Here is a 12,696-nt window from a genome sequence, read left to right as displayed (position 1 = left end):
GCTGTGGGTCACCACCACATAACTATACATGTGTCTGACTGCACAGGCTCCCTGCTTTCAAATAGCAACTCCTTTACTGAATGGCTGTATGACCTTTATTTTTTAACTTCACCTCTCTGTGCCTATTTCAAAATCAAAGGCAGGCAGCACAAGGACCTTGGCAGGCCTGTGAATGCTGAAATATACTTTCTCAGGGAACCCATCTCAACACAAAGCTGGTGGGGTGGGGGTACTGGTCAGACTTCTATGTGAGGTTTTTCTCATTCCAACTTATAAACTCAGTTATGTTCTTAAAATGAGCATTTTTACCTTCAGAATCCATATTTCTATGAGAAATTAGAAACCGTGTTAAGGTCCTGAGATCAGTTCATGAAAGCATGTATCACCTTATGACGTCTCTCGAGTATTTAGGAGGCATCCCAGCCCCTTGCCTCAGACCCTTCCCTACCTTCTCATGCCGTTGAGGACCATCCAACCCCCTGCCAAGGCCTAGGAGGTGCTGCGGACTTGGCCAACCCTCTCTCCTAGTCTCTGCTCTCTTTTCCTGTCCATCTGCTTCTAATAGGTGTTGGGCTTCCCAGGTGGCTCAGTGGTAAAGAACTCACCTGCCGATGCAAGAGACGAGGGCGGGTTCAATCCCTGGATCTGGAAGACCCTCTGGAGGAGGAAATGGCAACCCACTCCAGTTTTCTTACCTGGGAAATTCCAGAGATGGAGGAGCCTGGCCGGCTGCAGTCCATGGGGTTGCAGAGAGTCGGCCACGACTTAGAGACTGAGCATACACACACTCAGGATCCTGACCCGAGCTGGGGACCTTACACCCCCACGTGACCACCCCTTCACATCTCAGCTCCAAAAGGGCACTTCCTCAGACAGGCCTGCTTAAAGACTCTCTCACCCCACACACCCACCAGGTCATCTTCCATAGGACCATTCTTATACTTTATTTTAGCCCTTATTATCAGAAGCATTTTTTTACTGATTTTTTTAACTTGTGAAGTCAATTACCCCCATTCAGACTGTGTGCTCCATGAAAGCAGAGGCCCAAACCATCACCCTGTCACCTGGCCCGGCACTAGCTTGGATGCAGCTTGATGAGCATGCCCTGAGCGGATGCGTGGCCAGAATGATCGCATGTGGAAGGGCTTCTGTGATAAAACACACTCAGAGCTCAGTCTGGGTGGCCTGGGGTCCACCCCCTTCGAGGCAGTTGGAACAGAAAAACAGAAAACCGGCTCTCCTGTCCACACGCATTCCCCTCACACCTCACTGGGCTACTGAAGACACCCCAGGGCCCGCCTGCCACCTCCAAGGTGGGGACCCAAATGAGGTGAGAGGTGGGATGAGGGAGCACACAGCACCCAGCCCCCGGCTCAAGGAGGACTCTCCTGGCATTTCCTGATCCGGTGTGCCTCCCCGGCCGTGGCCCTCGCTTCCTTCTCCTTTGGCACCAACTCCTCGCTTTCTGCCTTCCCCACCCAGCATCGGAATGGCCTTCTCTCACACCCTCTCCCCTCATCCCCTGACCTTGAAACTGGCGTGGAGTCTCTGGAGGTTCTCACCGAGAGGGCTTATGCCTGGCAACGTGGTGAGATAAATGGCCGGAAGGAGGGTCTCTCCCCGGCCTCCGCAGCCCTCAGGTGGCTGTGTTCACGTGAAACCCACTGGTGAACGTTCGACGGCGCGTCGGGCCCACTGGACCACAGCCACACAGCAGTCGGCCTGTGCGGTGCCCTAAGCGGACATCTGGATACCCTCACAAAGCCTCCCCTCACTAGCTTTCCACTGATGGAATTCAGGGTTAGCTCACTGCCAGCTACAGAGCCATTCGCTTCAGCCAATTCCAAAATGGGACTAAAGTAACATGAAGTCCCCTAAATGTGGGACTCACCCAGAACCTGCCGCAATCAAGCTCCAACAACACATTTTGTCAGTAGATTCGAGACTTACAATAGTTATTTCCCTTTCAGGAGTGACACCAAAGGGCATGTCCAATGACATTCCATCTCAAATTCAGCAAGAGTAAAATTCCCTCTCAAGTGTAATGTTTTACTTCTTGCCTGGCTCTAAACATCCCCTCTGTCTGGGGTGCCCTTTCTAACTCTCTTGCACAGATACGGTAGAAACAAACCATATGAGGCAAAGCAAAATATATTCCATAGAAACCACCAACTGCTGAGAGCATGTCAGCAGAATAAACAAGGAGAGGCAGGGGTACACGACTTCAGAGCAGTGTGAGGGTCTTTTCCACTTTCCACAAGTTATTGGTCTTTGGTGATAATTATTATTAATAGATACACACGCACTGTATATCCAGGGTTCCCCTTCTTGCCTGTTTATCCTGTAACCAGTAAAACATTCTCAGAAAAAACTTATGTTTGTTTAGTTTACATCATAAACTGCTAGTTCAAAGTATTTATAACTAGCCACAATTAATTATGATTGAATTTAATTGTGGGAATGTTACATTTCATTAAGGCAAGCTTTATCACATTTCTGCCAAGCCTCTCCCTTCAGTCTCTGAAATGATCAGGCCCCCTAGATACTTATTGCAAGTGTTCAGATGGTTTATAAATACGCTCCATTCACAAGTATTTATTAAAAATGCCTGTTCTATGAAAAAATTTATGCAGAGTCCTTAGGAATGTCATGATGTAAAGTGAAAAAGGGAAAGTCCTGCTTTTAGAAATGTTCAAATGTCAAAAGGGGGACACATATAATCCTGGTAGATCACCCATCATCTCAGACCAAAACTGACATTTAAATGTCTCTGAAAATGTTTTCTCAACTATTTAATCAATTAGTCTGTGTCCTAAATCTAGGCACATGTATGATTGTCACCTTCAAGCACTTGATTTGATGTCTCATTTTATGTAGAAATTTCTTTTAATAGGCAATTAAATGTGAATTTCATGCCCCCTCTTATGGACTGTGAAGGAATCTGGAAGAAAATGAAAACTAGAAAACTAAAGAGAAAAGTAGCTTTTAAGGACATGATTACAGCTATATTATAGTCCATACACACACACACACACATACAATCATACAACTATGGCTGAAAAGGGATGCTCATACAATGACAAGAAAAATAGTGTGCTATTCTTATTCCTAGAGATTTACTGGTTTCCACTTTTTTTGACAATTGGCAATAACCTCTTATCCTTTTTTAAAACAAGTTTCTTTCTACTTTTTCACATACGAATTTCAATGACCCAAATCAGAATTCCAATGACACCAATTCATACAGATTTTGTTAACACTGCAGTGGGGCTAGAAATGGAAACTTTCAGTATGGACATAAGTTATGTTCATATTAATAGAAATAACTGCCTGCTTCCTTTTCCATCGCTATACCCCTTCCTAGAGCCAGGTATTAATAAAACATTTGGTTAATGTACTGCATATGGGGGCCCCAACGATCATATTTTCAAAGATGACAACTATAGTTTAAAAAAAACAAGTGTTTAATATCAAAATGGCTATGTTGGTCTAATAGTTAACTTTTAGAAATGTTCAACAAGTCTTTAAAATGCAAGCATTTTTGCAAACTGTTCACTAGCTTAAATTTCTAACAACTACCACCTAAAGTTAAAAATGAAACATCAAAAAACCTCAAGTAGACTTTACGGGGTGTAGGACAAAGCACTTTTTGCTAATTTCAGGCTGTCCCTTCCTCGTTCAAGAAAAGCGCTTATTGGCATATGTTTCTAAGGGTATATTCTGTTAATTTTAGGTCTCTCTCTTCGTGCTAAAGAATATTCCCTTTCCTGGAATTAAAGGGTTTGCACTCCTTTTTAAATTTTAATTTCAACTACCTTTTAAATTAGTCATAACATTTTTTAAAAAAGATAACTGACACAGGAAATAGACTCGAGGAAAAAGTAAATACAGATCATAATTACCTTTTGCCTGGTCCAAAGTCTTCACCTTCAGGCATTTCTGCCCTTTAAAAATAATAGCCAAGTGGAGAAAGCTGCCGCCCTTCCGCGCTACAGCAGTCTCTTCTCCGCACTGATGATGATTATCAGGAGGGGAAAAAAACCCCAGTAGTGAAGTTCTTTCCTTTTCGGAGACAAGCACTCCTCCCCTACTCAGAAAGTAGCTGTTTACAAACTTCCAAAGCGCCGGCCTGCTTTGAATGAAGCTGGGACCCGGGTTATTAGGACTGTCCCCTTCTAAATATAAACAGGTCACCTCTTACTCCCAGGACTGTGACAGGCAGCTGGGAGCAAAGCGCTGCCTGGCTGCCCAGCATTTTCGCTCTAGTCCTGTGAGGAGGTGTCACCACCCAGCTATTAACCTTTACTGGGATGACTTCACCGAAGCCAGCGTACCCTTTCTCTTTCCTGTTTTTTTTCCTGGCGTTGACAAGGCATCCCACCCCCACCCCACCCCCTGCGAAGGGCGGCGTGGCCACTGGGAGCTTCAGACTTCAGCCTGGGCTATCAGATCTCCAACTCACAGGAGGGGCTGGAGGGCGGAGAGCAGATGGGCAGGACTGCAAGAGCCAAGAGGCTTGTTTGTTCTGTTAACACTTAGCCACTCAGCAAAAAGATCACTTCTCACACACACACACACAAAGGGTCGGGTTGGGGGTGGTGGTGAGGGAGAGATACTGATGAACAGTTGTGTTTGGAGCAATATTGTTTTCCAAGAAAATCTTCCTTTGGGTCTAGATTTCTCAACTCAGAAGTAAGCACACAAACATGAGTCTGTGAGTTCCTTTGGGCAACAGAGTTTCTTCTGAGGGACCTCCCTCTATCATCGGGGAGCAGCCTGACATTGGAACGTGGCTGAGCCGTTGGCCTGAGATTTTTTGATAGCTTGGCCCCTCATCACATGCATGTGTGCATGCCAAGTCACTTCAGTCGTGCCTGACTCATTGTGACCTGCCTCATGGACTGTAGCCCGCCAGGCTCCTCTGTCCATGGGATTCTCCAGGCAAGAATACTGGAGTGGGTTGCTATACCTTCCGCCAGGGGATCTTTCTGACCCAGGGAAGGATGTCTCCTACATCTCCTGCATTGGCAGGCAGGTTCTTTACCACCAGCACCACCTGGGAAGCCCCCATTATCATACACAGGTCATCAATCACCTCATCTGCTACAACTTTTAAGAGCAGGACAAAAATCACTTTGTCCTGCTTTCAAAAAAGCTGGGCAAAACCTTACTGAGATCCCTTTAGAACTGTAACCTGAAAGCTTTGCACAGAAACTAGAAATCATTTCTTTTTCTGGTTGGCACAGTAAGGCCATAAGTAAGGTGTAATTATTAAGAAACAATATATTTTCCTTAGATGAATGCACCCCAATGTTCACTGTAGCACTGTTTACAATAGCCATGTAAATAGCCACATTTAGGAGATGACCTAAATGTCATCTACAGATGAATGAGTAAAGAAGATGTGGTGAATATATACAATGGAGTATTACTCAGCCATAAAAAATAATGAAATAATGCCATTTGCAGCAAAATGGATGGACCTAAAGATTGTCATACTGAGTGAAGTATGTTAGAGAAAGACAAGTATCATATGATATCACATATGAAATCTAAAAAAATTGTACAAATGAACTTATTCACAAAACAGAAATAGTCACAGATGTAGAAAACAAACTATAGTTACCAAAGGGGAAGGGGGAAGGGATAAACTGGGGAGATTAGGACTGACACATACACACTGCGTGAACACACGTGTGCGTGCCAAGTCATTTCAGTTGTGTCCGACTCTGTGAGACTATGGACTGCAGCCTGACAGGCTCCTCTGTCCATAGGATTCTCTAGGCAAGAATACTGAAGCGGGTTGCCATGCCCTCCTCCAAGGGATCTTCCTGACCCAGGGATCAAACCCATGTCTCTTGTATCTCCTGCACTGGCAGGCAGGTTCTTTACCACCAGTGCCACCTGGAAAGCTCCAAATATGCACTACTATATGTAAAATAGATAACTAATAAAACCCACAGTATAGCACAGGGAACTCAACTCAATACTCTGTAATGATCTATATAGGAAAAGAATCTAAAAAAGAGTGGATATATGTATAACTGATTCACATTGCTATACACCTGAAACTAACATTGTAAACCAACTATATTCCAATAAAAATTTATTTTAAAAATAAAATAAACAAAACAGTACACTGTTTTTTATTACTTATCTATTATTTTCAATTAATTAATTATTATTATTAATTATATAAGACAATTATTAATTAATTAAATTAATTGTTTTAATTAATATTGTAATTGAAGGCTAATTACCCCACAATATTGTGGTGGTTTTTGCCATACATCGACACGAATCAGCCACGGGTGTCCATGTGTCCCCTGCCACAAATCCCCCTCCCACCTCCCTCCCCATCCCATCCCTCTGGGTTGTCCCAGTGCACTGGCTTTGAGTGCCTTGTTTCATGCATCAAACTTGGACTGGTCATCTTTTTCACATAAGGTAATATACATGTTTCAATGCTATTCTCTCAAATCATCCCACCCTCGCCTTCTCCCACAGAGTCCAAAAGTCTGTTCTTTACATCTGTGTCTCTTTTGCTGTCTCGTGTATAGGGTCATTGTTACCATCTTTCTAAATTCCACATATACGCGTTAATACACTGTATTGGTGTTATATGCGTTAATACACTGTATTGGTGTTTTTCTTTCTGACTTACTTCATTCTGTATAATAGGCTCCAGTTTCATCTACCTCAGTAGAACTGATTCAAATGCGTCTATTTTTAATAGCTGAGTAATATTCCATTGTGTATATGTAAAATGGTACACTTTTTAAAATATGTGTTCCATTGTCACAGGATTAGTCATAGCTAATCCCAGCAATATCTCTATTTTCAATGTACACTTAACATCACAAGTCTCTGAAGTGATTTCTAGAGTATTAAAAAAATGAAGAGTTGAAACAAATATTATCTACTTTCTTTGAGGAGTGTTAGCTATTTCGGGACATATTCATGTTGCAATCAAGACAGTCCTTTAGTATTCCACATAAGACCTAGAGTTTTAGACTTCAAAGTCTAAAAGTAAGTTGCTGCAGTAACTCAAATACATAACTCAAATACTGTTGAGCTTGGAAGAAAACAGTCATAAGCAGAGTTCTGAAGATCAGAGTATGCCCGAGTCTCCCAGGATTGGAGCAATGTGCTGTGTTAGAAATTCCAGGTCTAATGAAGTGAAAAGTTCATGAGAATATTATCTATTTGACTATTTCCCTTGATCAACCACAATGCTAATTCTATGTTCTAATTCTCAGTTCTAACAATTCTATCTCGTTAATTTTTACCTTTTTTAAAAAATTCTTGTAAGCTCCTCTTGTACTATTTCTTGAATATCTACGTACAGCTGTTGATGAACTCAGCTGTGGATGACTACAGAACTGACCACTAGATCCCTGAAACCAGTCTCTCAGTTTTAAAGGACAATCAACTGGTCGTTGTGAGAGGTGAATCACTCATCACTACCACAAAATATCTTCTTTAATTTCCTTTAACAATACTTCCTTTAAGCACTCCTTCGTGCATTTTTGAATTTCTTGCTCCAACTGTAATCTCCCCTTCCGGCATATTTGTGTTAATTTCTGAAATTCACAAGGGCGAGGAGGGGGAAAGCAATGGCGCAGATAACAAACTCCAGGGTGCAGGACACGCAGCACGGCTTGCTCGCCCCAGAGACACCTGCGGTCCTGCAGGGGATTAGGATGCCCAGGGTCCCCTCGTCATCACTGCTCCAAAATCCACTGGGCACCCGAATTTATGTACTCACAGAAGAGAGACGTGGGAAAGACCCCGGAGGGCCACGAAAGCCATCCAAGACTTTCAGACGCTGAAACTGGGGCCCAGCGGTGAGGTGAGCTGCCGGGGTCAGAGCCAGCAACAGCCTCCAGTCCTGACGGCTCTTCTCATTCCTCCGGCCAAACAGATGACAGAGCCTCTCATTCCGGCAAAAGGGCACCCAGATGGCCAGACACGTGTGCGGTTCAAGTTCTCTTATACCCATACTCTTTCGAAATTCGTACGTGTTTAATTTTAGTAGTATATTTTAAGCGAACATTTCTCTTTTCTCTTGCCGTTTAATCACACAGTATTATGGCCTAAGAAGATAAATGCCATTTCAAAGCTAAATGTCCACTTTTCTTTTTTTAAAAATTAAAAAAAATTTTTTTTTTTTTTTTAAATTTTGGCTGTGCTGTGTCCTCATTGTGGTGTATGGGCTTCTCTAGCCTCTGCACTTGGTCTTAGCTGTTCTGCAGCATGTCGGATCTTAGTTCCCGGACCAGAGATCAAATGGGTGTCCCCTGTATTACAAGGCAGATTCTTAACCACTGGACCGCCACGGATGTCCCTTGTCCACTTTTCTTAATGCAGTTTTTCTCTCCACACAATCACTGGTCTAAGAGTTTTGTTTTCCCCATCTCTCCTACAGCGGTATGGACTGAGACTCTGGAACTTTCAGAGACAAGAGGAGGGAACCTCCCTCTCCTGGAAGTTACTGGGCAATATTAGCATGAACGGCTAAGAAATGGTGGTAGTGGTGGTGGGAGGTGGTGGTTGTCATTGGTAGAGAGAAAATTACTAAGAGGGATAGCTTGCCTCTTTGCTGAACTGACCTAACAAAATTCTTGCTGAAGGCTGGCCAGGTGATCAGATATTACCTGATGGGTGGTGAGACCTGAGGGATTTGGTTAGGTATTGGTGCTGGTTTAGTCACTAAGTCGTGTCCAACTCTTGCGACCCCACGGACTGTAGCCCGCCAGGCTCCTCTGTCCATGGAGTTCTCCAGGCAAGAACACTGGAGTGGGTTGCCATGCCCTCCCCCAGAGGATCTTCCCAACCCCGGGATCAAATCCAGGTTTCCAGGGAAATTCTTTATCATCTGAGCCACCAGGGAACCCCATGGCTGCTAGAAATACACAGCTGTATATGCACCTTGCATTCTGTTTCCACTGACCTGTAGAGCTCCAGAGCTTTAATTCTCTACTTTTCTGCCAAAACTGGCCTAAATGACACATAAAACATAAGTTCCTTTGAGAGCTGACTGGCTAACACAACCTTACCACTTGTTTCAAAAACATTTCCAGAATCACTTTTAATCAGAAGGGAGAGGGGTGCCAGTTACAAAAGGCAATTAACAGAACAATACTGAGAAGAGTCCATTGAGCATTTTTTCCTTTTGTATCTTGGCCTCTGCTTTTCTCCGCCTAAAACCCTCTCCCATCCTTGCTTTCTTTCAGCCTCTGGAGACAACAGCCTGTAAGTAACTTCTTCCAGGGCAGCCTGGATCCCAAGTTCTTGATTCCTTCCCCTCCTCTCGTCTCTGGTTTGTATCGCTGGTTCCTGCCACTTACTGACCCTTCCCAAGTGTACTTTCTTCTTGGCCCACAAACATACACAGGCCTTTTCGAGAAACTTCGTCACTCACCATGCATCCCCTTCTAGTCTCAAATCTCTGTCTTCTGCCCTTTAAAGCCCAAGGTCCTAACCAAGGGTCTGGGGTCAACTCATTTCTCACCAATTACAGCCTACTTGCTGACCCCACTGGATAACACAGTGATCTTCAAATGCAGCTGAGGCTTACTGTCCACCGAGTGCGCCCTGACCTCCGGGCACCGGATGGCTGCCCACTTCCCTTGATCTTGAACGCTCTCTCCATCCTGGGCTCCAAGACTCCACTTTCTGAGCTCAGCTTCACTTCTCTCCTTCTTGGTCTCTAGGTTTCCCTCTTCTAACTGACTTTTATTTTTTAAGATTTTTTTTTTATGTGAACCATTTTTAAAGTCAGTATTGGATTTGTTACATACAATATGGTTTCTGTTTTATGTTTTGGTTTTTGGGCCCTCAGGCATGTAGCCTCTTAGCTCCCTGACCAAGGATCGAACTGGCATCCTCTACATGGAGGCCAAGTCTTAACCACTGGACTACCAAGGAAGTCCCTAACTGATTCCTGAATGTTGTTGATCTCTAGGGCCAGGCTTCCCAAACCTGAAACAACACAGGAGTAGCAGTCCCACCCTCAGTCACCTTCCCCTTCTCCTTCTGGGGCTGGGCCGTGCATTTGCTTTCAAGATGCCACTAGTGGAGGAACCACTCTGAGAACACAGGCCTGGCATTCCAACATGCGCCACCTTCCTTTTCATGCCACACATGACAAGATTTCTAGGAAATCTTTCCATTCCAGAATTTTAACTCTCACCTCTACATTCAAATCTATATTCCTAGTCACATGCTCTCCCAAATTTCAAACCTATACAGGCGGTCCCCAGCTTATAATTTTTCAACATTACAATGGTGTGAAAGTGATACACATGCATAGAAACTGCACTTGGAATTACAAATTTTGATCTTTTCCTGGGCCAGCAAGATGTGGTACAACACTCTCTTGCGATGCTGGACAATGGCAGTGAACCTGGGCTCCCAGTCAGCCCAGTGATCACGAGGGTCAGTAACTGATACACTTACCACCACTCTGTACCCAGACAACCATTCTGCTTTTTACTTTCAGTACAGTGTCCAATATATTACATGAGACGTGCTAAGTTGCTTTAGTCATGTCCAGCTCTTTGCAACCCTATGGACTGTAGCCCACCAGGCTCCTCTGTCCATGGGATTCTCCAGGTGAGAATACTGTTGTGGGTTGCCATGCCCTCCTCCAGGAGATCTTCCTGACCCAGGGACTGAACCTGTGTCTCTTCTGTCTCCTGAACTGGTAGGCAGATTCTTTACCACTAGTGCCACCTGGGACAATACATTACATGAGACAGTCAACACTTTATTCTAAAATAGGCTTTGTGTTAGATGATGTTGGGCAGGCTTTGTGTTAGATGATGTTGGGCTTCCCTGGTGGCTTAGATGGCAAAGAATCTGCCTGCAATGCAGGGAACCCAGGTTCAATTCCTGAGTTGGGAAGATCCCCTGGAGGAGGACATGGCAACCCACTCCAATATTCTTGTCTGGAGAATTCCAGGGATAGAGAGGCCTGGCGGGCTACAGTCCATGGGGTTGCAAAGAGTCGAACATGACTGAGCGACTATTGTTTTATTTTTAGTTTTTAGATGATGTTGCCCAATTGTAGAATCATGGAAGTGTTCTGAGCACATTCAAGACTGGCTCAACTAAACTGAGATGTTTAGTAGGATAGGTGTATCATTGCATTTTTGACTTAAAACATTTTCAACTTACAATGGGTTTATCGGGATGTAACCCTATCATAAGCTGAAGAAGCTTTGAGTCCTGTCACCCACTAGCTGTGGTGCACCAAAGCTGCCTCTGACCTGCTCATGAAAACTCTTACCATTTCTTTCCACCGCACATTCAGTGCTATGAAGGAGGTAGCTTGCATTAGCCATGGTATGGAAACTGGAAAATGTTACATATCAGCTGCTATTCCCTACTGGAGTTGCTAGAAATGTACCCACACAAAACTGCCTATTAGACATCTGAACCTGTGTTAAATTAATTAAATAGGGATGCCATCAGATCCAGGTGGTTCTAATGCCTTAGAAGCCTAGGTAATATAATCATAACCTGAGCCTACAAATGCTGCAAGGTTAAGAAACATAAGAACAGCCAATCACATACATCCAACCAGGATTTCCCAAATAAGGGCAATCATTTAGTTCAGTTCAGTCACTCAGTCGTGCCCGACTCTTTGAGACCCCGTGGACTGCAGCACACCAGGCTTCTCTGTCCATCACCAACCAATTCCTGAAGCTTGCTCAAACTGATGTCCATCAAGTCGGTGATGCCATCCAACCATCTCATCCTCTGTTGTCCCCTTCTCCTCCTGCTTTCTCTTTCCTAGCATCAGGGTCTTTTCCAGTGAGTCAGTTCTTCACATCAGGTGGCCAAAGTATTGGAGTTTCAGCTTCAGCATCCATCCTTCCAATGAATATTAAGGGCTGATTTCCTTTAGGATCGCCTGGTTGGATCTCCTTGAAGCCTAAGGGACTCTTAAGAGTCTTCTCCAACACCACAGTTCAAAAGCATCGATTCTTTGATGCTCAGGTTTCTTTATAGTCCAACTCTCACATCCATACATGACTACTGGAAAAATCATAGCTTTGACTAGACAGACCTTTGTCAGCAACCACTCAGGCTACAGCCAATCAGATGATTTCCTCTCTCGGCTTCTGCGTCTTCTCTATAAAAGACTCATTTGTCCCCAGTTCCTGCCAATGGGGCATCCTAACCACTTCTGGTTTGGTGCTGCCAGGTTCAAACTGATTTTTTTGCTCAAATAAACTCTTAAAATGCTTAATATGCCTCATTATATCTTTTAATACCTGGAATTCCCACAAACATCTCCAAAACGAGTCCAGAGAGGACCCACTGTCTCTCAGCAACTGGCTCTCCCTTATTCTTTCCTATTTCTTCTTCTTTCTTTAGAAAAATCATTTCTCATATCATTCTCAATCTTACTTTTCTGATGCATTTTCTTCATAGAATTTAGCAACATCTCCGTGGATCTTCACTACTTGTCGACATGCCAGCTATCTGAATCCCTCCCTCCCAACTAGAAGATACCCTGGGATCTTAGCCTCTTGTTCGTTATTTCTCAACAGGAGTACAGAGCGTGGTAGACCTAGCTCCTAGAACAGCACATCCCATATTACTTTAGGGTGATATTACTAGTTAGTATTAGTTACATCAGTAAGTGAAGAAATGTTCCAAATGGTCAACTAAGACAAAAACATA

The 12,696-nt window shown here is 43.9% G+C and overlaps 1 protein-coding gene across 3 annotated transcripts in view; it reads right to left on the bottom strand.

The window, feature by feature from the left end:
• Positions 1-12,696, bottom strand: part of RETREG1 (reticulophagy regulator 1) — a 156,299-nt gene that overhangs the window by 42,079 nt on the left and 101,524 nt on the right. The window contains exon 1 of one of the 3 annotated variants that reach the window (XM_081519322.1): positions 3,903-4,270. The exons of the other annotated variants lie outside the window; for them this stretch is intronic. Coding sequence (XP_081375448.1) covers positions 3,903-3,937 — 35 coding nt within the window. The 5' untranslated portion in view covers positions 3,938-4,270. Of the gene's footprint in view, positions 1-3,902; positions 4,271-12,696 lie in introns of those variants that run through there. 3 annotated transcript variants of the gene reach the window in all.

This window comes from Giraffa tippelskirchi, chromosome 8, assembly GCF_054371585.1.
Source record: "Giraffa tippelskirchi isolate mGirTip1 chromosome 8, T2T-mGirTip1v1.2.pri, whole genome shotgun sequence".
NCBI classification, from domain to species: Eukaryota; Metazoa; Chordata; class Mammalia; order Artiodactyla; family Giraffidae; genus Giraffa; species Giraffa tippelskirchi.
This window is presented reverse-complemented; position numbering and strand designations above follow the sequence as displayed.